Raw genomic sequence first — 19660 nt, 5'->3', positions numbered from 1 at the left:
TCACAAGCTGCTCTGAGGACTACAGCAAACAAAACGGGAGCTCCAGTGACATCACACCATTTCATCAGAGAAATTATAAATCGATTATTATTAACTCAATCGAACAAGTGAATGAATTATGACTGATTCACGCACAGCATTAGTAATAGCTCAGAAAAATGCACAGTATGGTCCCTTTAAATACAGAGTGCGAGTTAGTACTTTTCTATTGTAATTTACAAAAGTACATCAGACAGAAAAACAGTGACCGATGAAATAAGTAATTTCCAGTTATGGTGTTTTTTTGTGTGTGTGTGTTTTTAAGTGTTAGTTTTAAGTGGAAGAGAGGTAGAATTTAAATTACACGTGACCCGACGACAACTCAATTGATTTGGAACTCATCAAGCATGTGCTCGTTTACTTGTCGCATGAATCAAGTCTCAGAATGATTTCAGCCTCCAGCTGTTGGCTCACCGACTGTGGCTGCAGTAATACGCACGCACGCACCGACGCACACGCACGCACGGACACGCACACGGAGCAGGTTTTAGTGGACTTTGTGCCGTGAAAATACACGTGAGTGGGAAGCCGTTCCCTCGCTGAGTTGCGCGTGCGCTCTTGTTGGCCACAGCGGCAGACGGAAGGCGGCTTTGCGAAGTGGCCGCGGCGTGAAGGGAGGGAGGGAGGGAGGGAGGGAGCGAGCGGGTGCTGGAGAGGGGGGGGCGGCGAGACACATCATCCGCGGAGGGAGAAGTGGAGGTATCAGTGTTAGGCGGCGCAGCTCCAAGCAGAGGACACCGTGTGCACCATCAGCCGCGCGCATTGTGGAATAACAAACATTTGTGACAAGAAAAACTGCAGGAGACACCTGATGGATGAAAGAATAGCACATTTACAGGAAAGACACTTCATGGAGCGCGGAGACTTTCTGGGGTGAGCGTGTTTTAAACTCTTTTTGCGAAGTCTTAAAAAAAAAAACAATGTTTGACTCTTCCCACTTATACTTTAGGGTGGACTACCCTTCTCTGTACATGTGCAAATCCAAAAGGGGAATAAAACGGGAAGATGGTGGCAAGGTGCGGAAATAGAAATATTTTAAAACGTGTTTTCATTCTTTAGATATCTTGTTGTAATGGATATTACGTAACTTTGGAACTCACGTATCGCGTCTTGGTTTTTTTTGTTTTCCACAGGATGCTTATAAGTTACCACATCGTTTGATAGAGAAAAAGAGGAGGGACCGAATCAATGAATGTATCGGTCAACTGAAGGATCTGCTGCCGGAGCATTTAAAGCTGTCGGTAAGATCACGATATTAAACTTCTAAGAAGTTTAGGTTGCGTGGAAAGGGGAAACTGATTTGAATATTAGACATCATGGACTTGTGTTTTGTGTCCATGCACGCAGACGCTGGGCCATTTGGAGAAAGCGGTTGTCCTGGAATTAACCCTGAAACATTTAAACGCATTGACTGCAGTCACGGAGCAGCAGCACCAGAAGATCGTTGCTTTGCAAAACGGTAAGATCAACACGCTTGATCGATTGTGTACATAGGTGTGGTGAAAAAAGCACGCACAGTGGAAAGTAACAAATAATATTTGCACGCACGGGCGCCATTCCGAGTGCCGCAAACGCCGCACGTGCGCTGACACTTGTCGATCACGTGTTGTTGTCGTCTTTAGTTTTTTTTTTCTTTTTTAATATAATCTTTTGTGCTAAATTGCACTTTGTATTCGTATTGATCTTGCCTCACGGTTAGACTTGTTTTAACATTTGACAAATGATCAAAAAAATAAAATACTCCAATTGTGTTTCAACATGAAATTTGATGACTTTACAGATAAATGGCAGCGATGGTGAGAATTCTTAAACGGTGAAAATATACATGTGATGGAACAAAAAGTTTTTTTTTCATTCCCTGGTGGTCTGTGGATTGGGAATGGCAACATGTACAACAGAATAAGAGTGATCATACATACTGAACATAAACAGAAGGCATACACATGGCTTTTTTTCCCCCCTGTAAGACATGAAAGAAGACATTTTTGATTTATGGTGATTCAAAAATATTGCAGGACTGGTATCAAAAAGGTATATTTCAAATCCTACAAGTCTTCCCTTGTTTTCCTCCACATTTTCAAAAGGGAATTTTCTTGATGACCCTCCTTGAGCTCAGATGTTCGGGGCATTGTGAGGTAGACACATTGTCATGTCAACTCTCACTTCTTCTTACTCAAATGCTGCAGGATCTCTTTTTGAATGTGCTGGCTGATCATCTGGGCCATACTGAAGGGGAAAACTTGAAGTCTGGGTTTGTTTTGTGGGCCTAGATTTTTCAGACACACCTCAGATGTTTTTATCCAAAAACAAGTGGTGGATAAAAAAAAAAAAAAACTTTTTCCAGGATTTGAAGCATACAGTAGAATGCATGCAAAGAAAGTGAAGAGCATTAGAGTTAAAACGCCATTATTTTTCTTTCAACAGGGGACCGGTCAATGAAGTCGTCCATTCACACCGATGCAGAAGCTTTCCACTCTGGTTTTCAAACGTGCGCCAAAGAAGTCCTCCAGTACCTGAGTCAGTTTGAGAACTGGACAGCGCACGAACAGAGCGGTGCCCAGCTGGTCCAGCACCTCCACAAGGCCCTGGCCCGGGTTCAATCCAGCACGCTCTTCGCCCCACAGCAGCAGCAGCAGCAGCTCCCTGTCGGCGTCACACCGGATGGGCACAAAGCCGACAACCAGGCCAACTGCGTCCCGGTCATCCAGAGGACCCAAGGCGGGGATCTGACCGAGAACGACACGGACACGGACAGTGGCTACGGGGGCGAGGGGGGCAAGGACAAAGAGTGTGAGCACAGCAACACCTTGCAGGCAGCCAAAGGTGTGAAAATCAAGCAGGAGTTTGGAGACGATCGCCCGGCCAAGAAACCAAAGATGAACTGGTCCGCAAATGGCTCGGGGGCCGCCGATATGGCGTTGATGAACTCTCTGATGGGATTAACCGGAGTGGGACAGCAGACACCAATTTGCATGCCTTTCTACTTCATCAACCCATCAGCCGCTGCCTCGTACATGCCTCTTTTTGATAAAAGCAACATGGAAAAGGGCATGTACCCAGCGGCGGCCCTGGCCTCCCCCTTCCCGTGGCTGTACCCTGCACAAGCGTCCGCGGCCGCGGCCGTAGCGGCCGCTGCGGCCTTTCCGAGCTTGTCGGCGCAATTAAGCGCTTTATCTCCGTGCGAGGACCCCCAAATCGCTGACGACGGCAACACCCGCGAGCCCGAGATGAGCTCACCCGAGGACCGTGACGAATGTCCCACGAGTGACGACGACGACGATGAGGAGAGTGGGATTCGGCGGCCACGTGACCAGTCGCCAGTCTGTCAAAGCAGCTAACTTGTCTGGGTCGGATCGCCTTCATCTTGGAGGCAATACACTTTCATATCAGATCCATTTCTTGTGTGAATGCTGAGAGTCAAGCACCCCTAACTTAATAGATAATAATATTATATTTATCATCATGACAGTTTGCATGCTCTTCTAAGATCTCGGTCTTCTCACGCATTGCAAAAACACGCACAAAAAAATCCAGACTAAACACAAGTTGATCCCGGAGTCAAGATTTGTCATGTCACTCATACTTCTTTCCATCTAGCCAGAACTTTGGTGTCATCTTGTGGTTTTGCACGCAAAATATACAAATAGGTGACCCCCACCTCGCCTCCTCCTCCCAGTTGATGGCTAAGGTTAGAAACCAACTCAATATTTCAATGCATGGTTGTTTTTTTCTATTTGCCCACTGATTGCTGGCGACGAGTCCGCGTGTACTCAGTCTCTCTAAATTAACTGACATCCACACTGAAGCTCACCTGTGACCCTAATGAAAATAATTGAAGTATCATTATTCCATAGCCACTAAATGTGACACTCATTCAGAATGGAAGTCAAATTGTTTTTGCCTGGAATGTTTTATACTGAGGAACAAAGATCATCGCTGTCGTCAGCCGCACACAAAGTGACAAGGTTGAACACATGGGGCACTGAACCAGATTCTGATTTTGAATGTCACACAGTCAAAATAAAAAAAATCCACCTCGTATCTCAAGATTTTGCAACAAAAATATCAGTTTTAGATATGATGATACAAATATGTGTATCTTATTTTTATAATACTACTTTATATTAATAATTGTGGCTAAAAAGCAAAGCACGATAAGTCTGTTGCCGCAATACACGAGTGTCATCAATGAATGAGGCGATCAAGGCCAAAAGTCACTCAAATATTCACGCGGACTCATTAATTTCTTGTCCATTTCCTCTTCCTGATTCACAGTAATTAGTTTTCTCCTTGACAATCACGCCAAGCCACCTCGATAAGGACACCAGGGGTTGCAGTTGACCCATTGCAGCTCGCTGGTTAGGTGCACCAAGGCCTAGTGTGCGGGCCAGTCATATTCCTCTGATGTCATCCCATTAGGGACGTGCTTGCATTACTAGTTGTCCAATGTCGTTGCATCTCTCAGCATTCACACAATTTGTAAGGTCATGGCAATTTCTGAGGATGTAAACAAATATCAATGATGTGGGTCTATGGAGTCGATTTTTGTGTATTATAGCTACCTTGATGGAGCACCTCTGACTGTGCCTTTTGCACTTATGCTAGATTAATTCATCTGAAAGCTCATCGACAATGATTGGCCAAACTGTTGTGTTGCACTGCAGTTAGTTTTGTAAGCGCTTTGATAAAATATTCTCAAATGGCAGCATTGATGTCAAATTTTGAGTACTACAAGTGCAAGTGCGCAATATCCCAGTTTATCTCTTTGGATGTAAGACGTTGCGAAGGACGTCTGACAAGGTTTGGAACATTTCGCTGCATCTGCTCAGACTGTAAATATTCAAACCTGGATGAGAGTCGGGTAAATCAAGATGTAAATGTGCACTAGATGGCCTCGATGGCCACGATACCTCACTCCCAGCTTTTTGCGCAGGGTACTCTGAGAGACATTAAGGTTCCTCTTAAAACACAAATATTATTGGATACACAAAAAAACTCACACAATCGCCATATAAAAAAATCTATCAAAGTGAATGACCGTTATATATATATTTTTTTTCCAGAGTCAGTCATAAGTAGGCTCATTTAAGTTCTTAACTGCGACACTGGAGAAGCTTTTCCCTCCACAACGAGCTCCATAGCCAGCGTATTGTAGGTCCCCCAATTGAGGCATTTCTGCATTGAGATGCAGTGAGGCTCTTTACCTCCAGGAAGCAATGTAGGATAGCACCTTATAGATCTTTGATATTGAATGTACCTGTATTTTCCAAGCTGTTAACATTTGTAAGTAGGAACAGCATTTCTCTCTCTGAGATGTAAAGTGCACTTTTTTTCTGCTTTTACCTCCACCTCCCAAAAAGTCATGTTCTCCATGAAAAGCCAATAAGTAATTGACCTTTTGTGTTGTCTTGATTCAAACATGATTTCAAGACAAACTGGGATCAGACGTCGCAATGGAGTGGGAACTCTTGTCATCTGCCCAATTTAGCTATTAGACATTTTGATCAGATATTGACTCCTACTACAATACGCTTCTGTTATACTGTTATGTAAAATGTTTTTTAATGAAAAAAAAAAAAGCTGTGTTCACATGACTGTCATTTGAGAGCAATTCCTGCAACTTAAGTGACATTAAGCTTTTTAAAAAGGTTTCTCATGTGATTTACTTTGTATTTCGCAAACATGATGTTGCTTTTGTAGTTTTCTTCAGCCTGGTTAGCCTCAAATTGGTCATCAACTGTTATAGAAAGTGGCATGTATGTCTGTAAATATTTTTTGTGAATGTACTATAAAATGTCTGTCAATGATGTAGATGTCTATGAATTTGTTTTTGGGTTTTTTTTTTAAAGAAAAAAATATTTCCCTGAGCAGGTGTTGCACATTTTGTTGCTTTTCACATTATGCTGTTATAAATTATTGCTGATGAATTGAAAAATAAATATCAAAACTCAACATTGGACTTTTTCTCATCAATTGCAGTATGTCTGCTGTGCGTGGTGGCAATTTAACAGGTGGTGGGGAAGCCACAAATCCTGTAGGGGACTTTAAAGTTTGCAACAAGTAAGCCTACGTGTTGTATTCAGACCTCGGCAGACATGTTGAGGAGTTGAAACACAGTCATGCAGCTCCAATCAAGATGACAGGTCATGCCTTAAGAATGTACATAAGCCCAGACTTTGATCCCAGGTCATGTGAGAGAAGGATGATGAAAAACAAGGGGGCCACCTCTACCTTGATACTATAGCATTATTTGCAACTTGAAAAATAGATTATTGTGGATCTTCTAGTGGTCAATAACATGGGGTCAACTGATTTTGGCAATAAATAAGTCAGATTAGTACCAAATTAAGACGTGGTTTTTTTGTACCCTCACATCACAGTGTAGCATAAATAGTTAAATTCAAAGACGCGTCATTCACGTGAAATGTTTCACCTTTGAGTAAATACCGCCATCTACTGGCCAATTTGTGAAACACATTTGCACAGCACAAATACTCCAAATACTATATATTTTTAAAACTTGTGTCAGACGGTTTTATTGAGTCATGCCATTATCTCATCAACAGTTACAACCGTACCTCTTTCAAGGTGGAATAAAAAAAAAAAAACGCAGGTACAGTTGACATCTTGCAAATCTCAAGAGCATTGTAAACAGTGATCACAGCTACTTCGTACATCTCATCACACAAATGCACACAAGTAGGTTTCCTTAAAGTAGAAATCCATCCTTATTTATAAGTTGATACAAAATAAGTGTAATTTAAAAATAAGCATGTCATTTAAAAATAAATGTAAGATACGTACGTATATGTTGGCTATCATGTTTCTTATGGAATTGTGCAAAGTGACAGATGCTAAGACTGCAAACCTCCAAAAAATTAATTGTCCAAGTAAAGCATAAAGAATGTTATGAATGGGTTGAATACTAATATGGAATATTTTACAACAAATAAGTGGTGATAACAGTAACAACGTGGAGCACGCTTGCAGACTTATCCAATCTCAAATATTCCCTCTTAACTATTGACAAGAACAACGTTACTGGTTGTTGCCATGTTATCAGGGCAGCAATGTAGCACTACTCTAACCACCAAACTTATTTCTTCAATATTCCCACCATAGCTTCATTTTCATCATCATCATCATCATCATCACCCACTACCCAACGAATACATTAAGGCACTTTGCTGTGGTTAGCAGATGAGATACAATCTAACATGAACACATACGTACATTGTACATTAAAGAGCTGTAGCATGCCACAAGTGATTCACTGTACTTTTGGTGCTCTTCATGTACGGTATATGGCTATAAAAAACATCACAATCATGCGCTCAGAGCTGTTCATCTTTGGCCACAAGGCATAAAACATACAAGAATAAACAAATAAAAGGTTTTGGAGAACAAGTAACTTGATTTCATGTAGCCTATATCACTGCAGGAATAAGGACACTGCATTTATCATTGAGGGAATGCCCCACTTGATTAGCTAATGAAAACATTTTAGATTTCAAAGGATGAAAGCCTTTTATAGAAATAAACCTATTTATGCATAGCTTTAACAAGTAGGAGTTACAGTCAACGAAATTATAATTGTTTTTCTTATATCCTTCATAGTTTAAGTCAGTCTGGCATCAGGTGGAGTAAATGTATTCAATGCATAACTACTAAATGGATATAATTTCATCAATTCACAATCGTTCGAAAAAGGCCAGTTTGGAATTATAGTACCAGCAAGAAAGCAGTATAAAGCCTTCAGGAGCTACTAGAGTGAGTAAAATGATACGTTACTTGGTTGTGTTTTAAAAGATGTCCAGGGCGGCCTGGGCCGTGGTTAGAAATGCTTCAAAGTGCATGCTTAACACAAGACCTTCTTTGTGTGCCAACAAATCCTTCGCCAGCAAAGTTTTACACTGTTCCTTCGCAAGTGGTTGCCTCGTTAGACGACACTGTACGGGGTTTGTGTTATTGAGGTATCCTGTGCAAAGTGATCCAATTGAAAAAAAATGAACCATTGTGCTCTAGTCACCGGCAGCACAGGAGTGTGGTGGAGCCTCAAACATAGATGCCCTCTGGGTTGAGGCCGGAGCTGAGAGGACTTTTTAAGACCCGGAGATAGCCGGACAACGGTTGCAGGGACACGGGACGCTTCAGGGAGCCGGTTAGTGGAACCAAATCTGAAAATGGAAAATGGAAATGAATGCAAAATAGGGGAAATGATTTTGCACACGAGAATGGAAAACAAGTGAGCTGGAGCCTATCCAAGAAGATTTTGACTGAGACCTTGAAGTGGTCACCAGCCAGCGTATTTATAAACTAATAACAGTTCATACTTGCATTCACGTCAACGGACAATTTCTAGTCTATCATTAATGTAACAAAGAAGATGTTACGATCTGTTCTTAATATTTTACACACTTGCAGCCAGGAAAGAAATTCTTGGGAAAGTCACTTTACATCGTTTTTACCATGAGTTGAAGTAAAGAGAATTGCAGCAAGGCAAGAACTTTAATAGGATTTAGTCACCTCTGCCTTTCAGGCAGAACTTGCCAAAGCAAGCGTGCATTCACGCAGCAGTTGTGACTCACGACATTAAGATAATAATTAGGTGTGGTGACATCAGTGCAACAGTGACAATTGCTTCCAACACAAAGAGGTGTGCAAATTTAGTCTTGGGTGTTAAACTTCACAATCTGGTAAAGCCTGGCTGTATTTAACCTCTGTTAAGTCTCTAATGCTGACTGAGATGGGGCAGAAAAAAAAAAAAAAAAAGGCCAAAGTGGTAAAGTGCTGTGTCAGCCCTATGATTGACTGGTGATTAGTGCAGTGTAGCCATTGGCCAGCCTCTTGCTTCCCTGTAACCCTCAACAGTGTCATCGCTAGAAAATGAATGGATGTTTTCAACTATCAGCCATCTTCCCAAAAGATAATGCAATTTCCTAACACAAGTCTAACTGTTGGCTAATGGAAATAAATCTTTGATAGTGATTGAATCCATGTAATTCAGTGATTTTTGTCTGTTTGTCAACATTTATGGAGGATGACAGAGCCGTGGTCCAAAAGTACTTAGTGTACGATAGAGAACGTGTGTGAATGAAGAAGTTGAAGTCAGCACTTCTGACTGTCGGCATTGAGACGAGAAGCGCTAACTATTTGTGCTACGAAGCACTATTCTGGCTAAGGCACCTTGTACTCTCGCATATGATTACACTCTAATGCATGTCTCAGGTCAAACCCATTCAAATAGGTCAAACATAAGTGAGCCTTGAATCACTGACTGCATGCCATTTCCCCAAGGTCTGCTCTATATAATCCTGAAAGCTCTTATTATTCAATGCAGGTGAAGATCTTTATTTTTATTTTTTTGTTTATCCTTTACAGAGCATAGATGAGTATATTTGTCAATACATAGCCACCAATTAAACCAGGGACGGATATTACCTATGACACGATTGGTGCTTGTACTTTCGTCCTCCGCAGGTTCAGCCGGCAGCACTGTGACCTTGGTGCCGGTTTGCTTGATGAACTGCTGCAGGTTAACCTGCCTGAGCTCCTTGGTTAGCTGTTCCAGCTCATGCTGCATGTCCTTTCATGAAATAGTATAACATCATAATGACATGGGAAAGAGGGAGGGGGGGGGGGACATTTATTCATTGTGGTGGTAAAAGAAAATCACAGAGTAGCTTTGGGGCTCTGAGAGTGACGATATTTTCGGTCTCTACATTTAAAGGATCAAGTGAGCCAGTTGGGGGGACCCTATCCTCAGAGCTTAAGCATAGATAGAGCAAGCATGTGGTTGCATAACAATCCACTATATAAATTATAACAATACAATCCAATTTTCTCAGTTCATTTTCTCCTTACTGATATTGATGCACGAAATGGGCAAGCGTGTCGGATCTCTTTGACGTCAGAGCTATCAAGTTCTTCCACCTTTAATTCTTTTGGGGCCCATGAGAGCAAGAAATGATCACAAAAAAAACAAAAACATCTGGTGAAGATGACTTTTTAAAGGGTGCCGAAGTCAGTTTGTTTAATGCTGGGATTAATTAAGAAGTACACAAAGACTTTTTGTTCATATCATTATGTAAGATACATAAGGTGAGTTTCTCTATTATTGAAGCCATACTTGCAGTAAAGCTATGTAGTTGTTGTAAATGGTCTTTGTAAATGGTTTAGTTTGACAGCAAACTTCAACTGCAAGTGCCATTAAATGATTTGAAGCCAAACCGCTGCTTATTGGGAAGTGAGTTAATTGAGTTCACTGCCACTCGTGTCTAAATTGTTCAAAAACAAGTCAAAGAAAAATAAATAGAACCTGGCATAACCCTCAGAACCTGGCAAACTCATTCTGTTTACACATCATAAATGAAGGAATATTTAGGAATGTAACACTAAAAGAGAAAATAAAATTCATCTATTGGTCTCACCTGTAGTTTCTGGGTGCTTTGTCCTAGTGACCTGTCCACAGCTCTACTGCTACTCTCCATCTGGACAGCTTGTCTCTCTTGTGCTTTCAGTTCTGCTTTGAGTCGGAGCACCTGAGCTCGAGCCTCAGCCTCGTTGAGCCACTCGGTCTCCTGACGCTCTCTTTGCAGACGCATCTCCTCCAAACCACTTTCTACACCCTGATGGGACCAGAGACAAATAGAATTTAGCATATTTCATTTATTTTACGAGGGATGAGTGAGTACTGATTCCAAGTATGGGGCAAATACCAATTTGTTTTCAAGTACTCGGCAGCCGATACCAATGGCTGACAGAATGTTTTGTGAACCCCATTCAAGTTTATAAGGTTTATTTATATTCAGGTTTGGAATGCTTACTGTGGTTTTACCAAAATGTTTTTGTTGACTGAGATTGAATAAGAACACACACCTGCACCATTGCCATTTTCTCTTCAATGTCCTTTTCGCAGCCCTGCAGACGACCATGCAGCTCTTCCAGCCTCTCCTCCAACTGTCTCTCACTCTCCAGCTCAATTTGCAACTCAGTGGTCCAAAACTCCTCCTCCTCCATCTCCACCTCAGTCTTCCTCAGATGCTTCTCCAGTCTCAAAATCTCCTCCATCAGACCCCCGCCCGAGTCCCCGGCGCAGCCCGGAGCTCGTCCCGCTCGCACCTCGACCCAGGCTTTGAGCTCAGCTTCATAAACCTCTAGTTTCTTCTCCAGCACGTTCAGCGTTTCTCTCTGAATGCCTACCAGTCGAACCAGGTCCTCCGCTCGACAGGCCCACAGGCCATGGGACGCGCTCCCAGTGGCTCCTCCGGCATGATGGTGGGTCCCACCGTTTCCTACGTGAAGTCTCCTCTTGGCTTCAACTTCACTCGCCCGCCCACCGCTCAGTATCTCCCTCAGACCTCGGGGCGCTCCTGTAAAGGTGAGAGACTTGCGCCGAGGCTCACGGCGACAGAGGGAGCGATCGTTGAGATGGTGAAGCTTTGCGAGTGGGGGGAGGCTCTGTCGATGAAAGCCCCGTTCAGGGCCCCTCAGAGGGGGCCCCTCCGAAGGGGGCCGTTCAGTCAGGGAAGGGCCTGTGCGAAGCAAAATCAGCTGAACATCACCTGCGTATTGACCCCACGTATTTAGAGAGGCAACTGGGCTCTCATGAGGGGCTAGATGGCGCTCTGTGTCCCGCCATTTTTCTACCAGCGTGTATCTTCCAGTCCGACCTGCCAGCAACACAATAGAAAGCCGCTGTAAAGATTTGCTTCAAGGAATCGAGCTTTCATATTTGTAACTGTGAATAAAATATAGGCCGGAAAATTAGCAGTGCTCAACACCACGTGACAAAGCATTTGTGTTAAAAGAAAAGGAAAAAGGCAGAGGAGGGGGCTCTGCTTTGTCAGCTTGGCAGGGGAGAAAGGGATGAGTCATACTTTCCCTCCTCCAAGCCTCTATTTGTGGGAAGTGATGTCAATTCAGTCTGTTCAAGCACTTCTATTCCTCGCAAAGCCATATGGGTAGGGGGGGTTGGGTTAGTAAGAAATTGCCAATAAAGCCACCACGACCCACTGAATTGGAGCAGGCGGAAAGACTGAGAAATGTTTGTTTTTTTTCTTATTCAATGACAGATAAGTGTGTTGATGAGTGTTTTACAATACACTTTTTTGTACCTTTACTTATGTTTCATACTGAAGGACAACAATTTATTTGATATGAATTGGCCCTGGGCAAGAAAATAATATTAACCATTGTCCAGTGCCAACATGTCATTCAGCGAAAAGCAATTTACTAAAACATTGGTGTTGTCTCGGGGGGGTTCAGTGTGGCTATGTTGTGGACATCAACCAGTGATTATGTCACTTGGCTAGCTACTTGACGCGTGTACGCGAGGGCAGAGAGTGCAAGTTCTGGAAAATCTGTTTATGTATTCCCCATACTGTGTTTTTGTTTGAATTTACTCTCTCAATTGCTTGGACAGACTATATTGACGTAATGCAAATGTTAGTTTGCAAGTTGGAGTGTACACTGCTGGATACCGACTGAATATAATTGCAATTCTTAAAACCAAACAAGAACACCTAAGTAACAACACAACATAACCTTCAAGCAGCTGTGTTGTGACGGGGAGCTAAATCTTTGCAGAGCCTGGAAGTTTCTTTGTACACAAAATCAGTAATCCATAGATAATGAAGTCAGCTACATTGAAAACGGGATCACGATATCTACACAAACGTCGAGTGAAAGTAAATTATGTCTGTAGAGAAACTAAATATGAGGCTGACAGGGCACTGGAATCACATTCCGATACAGTTTCACTCTGAGGCGAGTATGATAAGAGGTTGGATTCCAAACTTGCTGTGGTATTTCATGCACACACAGTGACTAACACTTGGAATTACAGAAAGAGTAGAACAGAACCACAAACTAACAAAAACAGTACAGCTTTTACTTATTCTCACATAAAAAAAAATAAAGTGGTATTTGCAGCATATTTTATTTCAATCAACTTTAAATTTTAAGTGGAAATTAAAAAAATGTGTGCGGTAGTTGGAGACCAATGTCTAGAATACACTTATCACCACAGTTGATCCATCCATTTGTTTTTTTTTTATTGGCCGTATTTAGTCTTCAGAGGTAAAAATGAGCAGCTAGACTACCAAGAGGGAGGGAAAAGAAGAAAACCCACCAAAGCATGTGGAGAACATGCACAGTTTGTCTTACCTATCGCCTGAGCCAGCGCAATCACCACTTCCTGGCAGGTGGTCGCTTCAGTAACCCCACACACGACCCTTTGAACTCCATCCACCCAGACCTTGAGCTCCATTGTGGGTCAAAAGGGACAAGGCTTACTGTGATGGGTTGGCCCCAGCATTCTTGAAGACATCAGATGCGCAAGGGCAGCCGAGGCCTTTCTGCTGCTTCTTGAGAGGAAACACAAGAGGAAACAGGACAAAGAGGATATGATATGCTCAATGATTGGTTCTCTTCAAGTCGAACTCATACTGTTGTTATTTGGGTCACGTTATCATTAGGCACTGTGAAAATACTGAGTGGAGTCATCTTCTTTATTAGTCATGCCAAAACCATCTGGCCGCAACACTGTTGTTTTGCGCTTAAAAGGTACGTCGTGTCTACTGAGAAGTAGGAAAATAGCGGCAGTAGACATCCCTAAGCCCAGATCTTGCTTTTGTAAGAACTAAGAAACCGTGAGGTCAGAAAAGGAAAACTGTGTGTGACATAACAGAGAATGAAGTAGCACAAAAATGTTTTGTTGCAAAACAGGAAGGTAGAGCCAGGGGGGGATCACAATACAAGGAAATGACAAATGCCTTTGTTTTTAATGCCACTGTTCCTTGAGCTAAACTAATTAAGCCCCTCTGCTCATCAGAACACAAACAAGCTAGGATGCAAAAATATAACCAAAGGAGAGTGAAAACACACTAGTACGTTTTTGCATTTACTTACAGAAAATAACTTTGTTGATAAAGTGTACTATATTTTGGTTTATTGATGTTCATCATGCTGATGAAAAAAACTAATCTGAATTTACTTACCAGTTACACTGTACTTCAGTAGTAGTTTTTTTTTGGGTTTTTTTACCGGATACTTATTTTTAATTAATGATCTGAAACAAATCTTTTATTGAGTCGTTATTCTACTATAACAGTAGTCTTACTTGAGTACAACTGTTGGTTACACTACCTACCGCTGAGCATAACTAATCTTTCCACAAGCTCCAAACACAGACACTAAACAACCGCTGGATAAAATTAAAAGCATGTGTTATGTTACATGAAGGTCAGCTTTCAACATAACGTGACGCATGGAACACTCATCTAGCGTGAGGGACTCTCCTTCAAGGACGTTGTACGAGGAGAGAATGAAAGGCATCTATAAAGCTATACCGACCGGTGTCTCAAATGGTCCCTTTGTTCACCTACCCTTCGCCCCCCGCCCCCTAACACGCTGGCCTGGCCTAACCACAGAACTTCGCTTTTCTCGAGTCATTCAGCCACAGGCGTAAACATAAGTCAATCCCTATTGGAAGCATTTGTATGTAGGAGAGCAACTAACTTAGTTTGTGATTATTAATGATGTGAAACTGAAAGAAAATGGAGTACAGTACTTGCACTGTTAAATTTAAACACGGACGAACAATGTGACTCATATACAAAGCATTACTCTGGTAGATATGAGTTTTGTGTATGGAACGAGGAGTTGAAAATACTAAAAGAGATTCTTTTACTCCACAAGTATAACCTGCAGGCTAGAAAAATGAGCATGTCAGTACCTCCTCATTAATTCAACTATGTTTACATTTGTTCATGGGTTCATATTTCTCACCAAGAACCACTATTCCCCCCACAGTTGAAAAATTCCTGGTTCTCTGCATGTTTTAAATGTTGGTCTTATTGAAATCAGGATTGCAGAACGTCCTGACGATCTGAGAACAACAATTAAAGACCTCTATCCTAGATGTAGGAACATGCTCGTAATGTGTCCCCCAACGATGAACTCATGGCCCGGGACACTTTGAGTTCATATTGTTTTTTGCATTGTTTCAAATTGTTTGTTTTGAATGGGAAGTTCCATCTCATGCAAACAAGCCACAGCTCACATTGCCCCGTATATTTTGGGGTCAATGCTGAACGGCTTTTGTTCCTATGACTAGTAGGGACAGTGCTTGAGGGTGTTGTCTACTCCTTGAGCCTTGAGAAGGAAGCCAGCCTTTGAGGAGTCAGCCTCTCATCACAAGCCTGCTGCTGTCAATCAGTACGTGGATCCACAAACAAATGTATTTCCCTATTGTTCATCAAGGAAATGTGACTGCTGTACCGAACTCTGTTTACTGGTCAAATGTTTCATTAAAACATCCAATTTGATTCATGTCGCTCTAGGTCACATGACTTGCACAACATTGAGTGTATATCTGGGCGTAAAAAAGACCATTTGGTGCTTCTGTGGGGTGGCTTTAATCATTTAAATGTTTTCACTTTAATTTAGACTCCAAATAAAAGAGGCATAAAAAAGCTCTGCAATATTGTTTCCTGCAGGCAACCAAAACACAGTAACAACTTTATAAAACTTTCTCATTAAGGCTTTGATGCAAAGCAGCCTTCAAGGATTAGAAGTGTGGGGGAAGGAGTGAAAAAAAAACGCACACACACAATTATACCGATATGTTGACCCAGTGGAGTTTAGGGAAGACAGTTTATTGTGTTTTAATTAAATTTCTGTAATCCTAAAATTTAAACGATGTGATTTACATGAACACTTAGGGACTACTCCGCTTCGATTCATAACAATACCAACAACGGAAACCCTGACGACTGGAGCAGAGCTTTGGAATGGCAGAGAGCCATCTTAACCTCCGCATGCTTGATTTCTCTGGCTCGTCCAAGCCGCAGTCAGGGGAGATGCCCACTCGCTGATTTGTGCAGCTCATCTAAGCCAGAGAAGTATTTCATGAAACTGAAATCCTTTGATATGATCAGCCGCAGCAAACATGTAAACCTTCGTGAGAAAACGTGCTGTTGACTCAAGGTGAATTGCCACGAGCGCACAGAAGTGTGCCGTCTGGGTGCCCGTGACTAACCTCCAGGTCGAGTTGGCCGAGGTAAAGGCTTCTCCTGGCGGCTGCTGTAAACAACCTACCATATGCTTGTGTGGGTGTTTCATCGCGGCTTCTTGCATGGTGCAATAACTCACACCTTCGGAAAAATGCTGGAGACTTTAGACCTTAACATTTGCACGGCTTCTTCAAGTGATTTACAGAAATGAAGTAATCACAAAACAACTAGAAAAAAAAAAATGCTGACACGTTTAAACAATGGACCGTTTCTTACATTCTGGTGTAGCCCTGTTTAAATTATCAACCTTTCATTCTATTTGCCCTTCCTGTGGTACAAATGTGGTTTAGACTTAATAATCACAAACAGAACCCTAGATGTACTTCAATGTCCACGCAGTGGTCAAAAGCTACAACCGAGACAAATCCAAACAAGGTACGGTCAAGTGGATGGTTATTCTTTTGCAGTCACTAGTAAGTTGATTGGATTTTAGCCATTAGAAGCAACCAACCAAAGTTTCTTATGTCACTGCCAAACGTTTAAATAAAACCTTTTGACCTTCAATAGATATCAATGGAAACTTGAAGGATTTAAGTTCACCAGTCTGGGGAAGTCATTAACGTATGTCTGCATACTAAGAATTTCAATAACTTCAGAGTGTGCTCAAAGGTAAAAGGGAACAAAATAGGAACGGTTCTTATCAAGATTTATGCCACCAGTTTGTTTAGAATGCCCTCTGTGACAAGTAAACAATGGAGCGCATGGCAAAAACTGTAACCAAAAACGGGCTTTGATCCGAAAGAGCCAGCACTGATAACATCCCGAGTATACATTCCTAGCCAGTGGGAAAGCAACAGCGCATGACTTAAAGATAAGGATGCTATGGGAAAACGTTCTCTGTGATCTTGACTAACTATAGCAGGGATTGGCAATTGGAAGCTGAGGGCCCCATTCACAAATCACACTCTTTGTGGACTCTTGATTCAATTAAAATAATAAGATAAAAATTGATTATTTTTGTTAAATTGAGCAAGTCTACGATTCACACATTAATAGCCCTGGGGCATTGTGGAAATTTAAAATATTCTTCTTTTAAACTTGTAGAAACTTTCATGAGACAGTAACGTCTCAAAACTGAAAATTGTTATCTGTGAAAATGGAGCACATGAGGAAGCCCACGAGTTTGAAGTATTCTGTTTGGGCATGCACGAGTGTGTCACAACCAAAACAACAATGGCCCCTCACAGTCCTCTTGTAGTGCTTGAGCTAATAAAGCATAAGTGTACATTTACTGCACCGCAATAGTGAAGCAATACATAAAGTACTGTATGGCATGTATGTTGCATTTCAATGATGATACTTTTGACAGCTTTGCCATCAGTACAAACGGTGATTCAAAATTGCAAAGTGTTTTCTTTTTTTTTTTTTTTGCACATATATGTAACTGTCAGTCACTCTTGGTGTAATGGCATGTTTGACCGACTTTGTTGCACGTTCCCACTAAGTATTGGTGTGAATATTAATGCTAATGGGTTGAGACTGTGCAACGTACTGCCAACCAGTGAAGGGTGTAGTCTGCTTTTCATCTCAAGTCAGCTGGGTTAAGGTTCAGCTCTCTGAACGGGATAAGCAGTTTCGAAAAGGGTTAACTGTAGTCTCTTTAAATGCATGCGGTGATAGCCAAATGAGCAATAAGTATGATTTTATAGGTAATTTAATCGTTGTAAACAGTATTTGTACGAGATTCTGTGTCCTGTTCCAATATTTGAATGTAGGAAAAACTAAATGCCCCTCTGCCTCTCGAGTCGATAATAAAAACTATTAGGCCCTGAAGCAACCTCCTAGATGTCAACACAGGCAGCAACTCGCAACATCTGGATGGCACATTTGGCCAGGCAATAATGCTGCTTTTGTTTCTGTGCCATATGCATCGTTTGCTGGCCAGCTTTGAAGAGACAGAAGGGGCGCAGCAGGGCAGCGAGAGGCCCCTGGACAGGCTTTAAATCTTATACTGTATAGCTGGCGCTACACATTTCTGCAGCTAGAACTATTTCATAGTAGGCCGTATAAAACTCAAGATTAATTTTGTCAGCATGTCTTTAAAAGTCTCCACCTCATATCTTTGAGTTCATTTTAAACAGTAATCTGCTGTTCTTTTATTGGTTTTGAAAGATCCTGGGTTGGAAATAAGCCGGATTCAAATGATCGAGAACACTATTGCGCTTCAGCAGAGTTTGCTGATGAGCTGACCATTTGAACCCGGTGTTTTGAAGGAGGGAAACATCTAAAACATGCAGGATCGTAGCTCTCGAAGACAAGAATTGGACACACCTGCCCTAGATACTGTTGCCTTATTGGGTGGCGATGTGCATTTATGATTGCATTTGATTGGGCAAAATCAGATAAAAGCATAGAAGATTAGATAGATAGAGAGATAAAAAGAGAGAGAGAGAGAGAGAGAGACTTAACACAATTACAATTAACACAATTCCAGTTTTTGAAATGCATCATTCCCCCTAAACCCCCCCCCCCCCCCAAACAGATTGATTTTGACATGTTCTCTGTAAAAGACATATATATATATAATCATTATGGAAGGGTACCTTTAATGCAGCCCAATGTCCTCTGGTTCCTATAGTGAGGTGACTTAAGTGCACCAAAGTGAGTAAATGCTAAGGTTATGCATTTTTGTACCCAAGTAAAGCTATGAACTGGGTAAACCAAAAGACTCCCACAAGTAGGTTCTACTATTACAACTCGACCTTTAAATGAGAGAAGATGTGATTCTCATCTCGCAAGCATGGACGGAGAGTAATAAAACAGCGAGAAAAACCCAGCACACAAAGCCTAATAGTTTGTTGAAAATAGATGGGCACTTTGATCATCTCAACTAATCAACCATGTAACGGTATTCGCTGATCGATGTGCAGTAAAGTTGAAATAGTTGCATCAAAGCCTCTCGGCAGGAGAAACTACCAGGAGAAGCAGAGATAGACAATATTTCACTTTGATTTGCGCCACTGCTCTTACCTTTATGGCGCAAAGAGGACTCGGCGCACTGCTCCTTTTGCGAAGTGAAGTTTGCAGATCAAACATTCGTAGAGGCAAAAAAAAATAGCGCAAATGATATCCTTCTTCACTATATCCTCCCAACAACTTGCGATAAAGTGGTGTTTAGTCGTTTTTGGTGACAAAAACGACAAGGACGTTTGCGCTCCCCGTCCCAAAGTTTGAGTCGGTTCACTCGGAGTGTACTAGTGTTTTGCTTTTACGCCAGTGAACTGGGGGGAGAAAAAAAAAAATCTCAGCTCCCAGTCTCCCACACTTGTCTCCTCTCTCCTGCAGGCGCACACATCGTATTGGAAGTGGGGCACCGCAAGGCATTGTGGACTGTTTAAAGGGAGAGGCCACCCCAGCCACAACTCCCGCATCCAGGACATCTGGTCACGGGAAGGTGTCCTGAACATCCACACGTACTGACCTTCAAGTCAGCTCACCCCACCTTAAGAAACAATACCCACAAATATATTGTGGGAGGGAAAAAAGCAGTGCTTCTCAATTATTTTCAGTTACGCCCGCCACAGGAAGAAGAATACAATCCTTGC

At 42.0% G+C, this 19660-nt stretch overlaps 2 protein-coding genes across 4 annotated transcripts; one reads left to right on the top strand and one right to left on the bottom strand.

Annotated features, from left to right (window-relative positions):
• Positions 1 to 704: 704 nt before the first annotated feature.
• Positions 705 to 5966, top strand: bhlhe41 (basic helix-loop-helix family, member e41). Its single transcript, XM_085915155.1, has 5 exons — positions 705 to 912; positions 989 to 1055; positions 1173 to 1280; positions 1387 to 1498; positions 2464 to 5966. The coding sequence occupies exons 1-5, from the start codon at positions 851 to 853 to the stop codon at positions 3375 to 3377; spliced, it is 1263 nt and encodes a 420-aa protein (XP_085771281.1). The 5' UTR covers positions 705 to 850; the 3' UTR covers positions 3378 to 5966.
• Positions 5967 to 6564: 598 nt separating this feature from the next.
• Positions 6565 to 19409, bottom strand: rassf8a (Ras association domain family member 8a). 3 transcript variants are annotated; one of them, XM_085915025.1, is made up of 6 exons: positions 19086 to 19409; positions 13207 to 13406; positions 10918 to 11711; positions 10470 to 10667; positions 9481 to 9625; positions 6565 to 8216 (listed from the first exon to the last, which is right to left on the bottom strand). In XM_085915025.1, the coding sequence occupies exons 2-6, from the start codon at positions 13307 to 13309 to the stop codon at positions 8095 to 8097; spliced, it is 1362 nt and encodes a 453-aa protein (XP_085771151.1). In that variant the 5' UTR covers positions 13310 to 13406; positions 19086 to 19409; the 3' UTR covers positions 6565 to 8094. The 3 variants fall into 3 exon arrangements, with proteins under 3 accessions (XP_085771151.1, XP_085771153.1, XP_085771152.1); XM_085915027.1 differs by having other exon boundaries at positions 9481 to 9616; XM_085915026.1 differs by having other exon boundaries at positions 13207 to 13403.
• Between the last annotated feature and the right edge of the window lie 251 nt (positions 19410 to 19660).

This window comes from Syngnathus leptorhynchus, chromosome 6 (genome assembly GCF_054491065.1).
Source record: "Syngnathus leptorhynchus isolate UIUO chromosome 6, UIUO_Slep, whole genome shotgun sequence".
Taxonomy (NCBI): Eukaryota; Metazoa; Chordata; class Actinopteri; order Syngnathiformes; family Syngnathidae; genus Syngnathus; species Syngnathus leptorhynchus.
The sequence above is the reverse complement of the archived record's forward strand: the minus strand, read 5'-3'. Positions and strand labels throughout refer to the sequence as shown.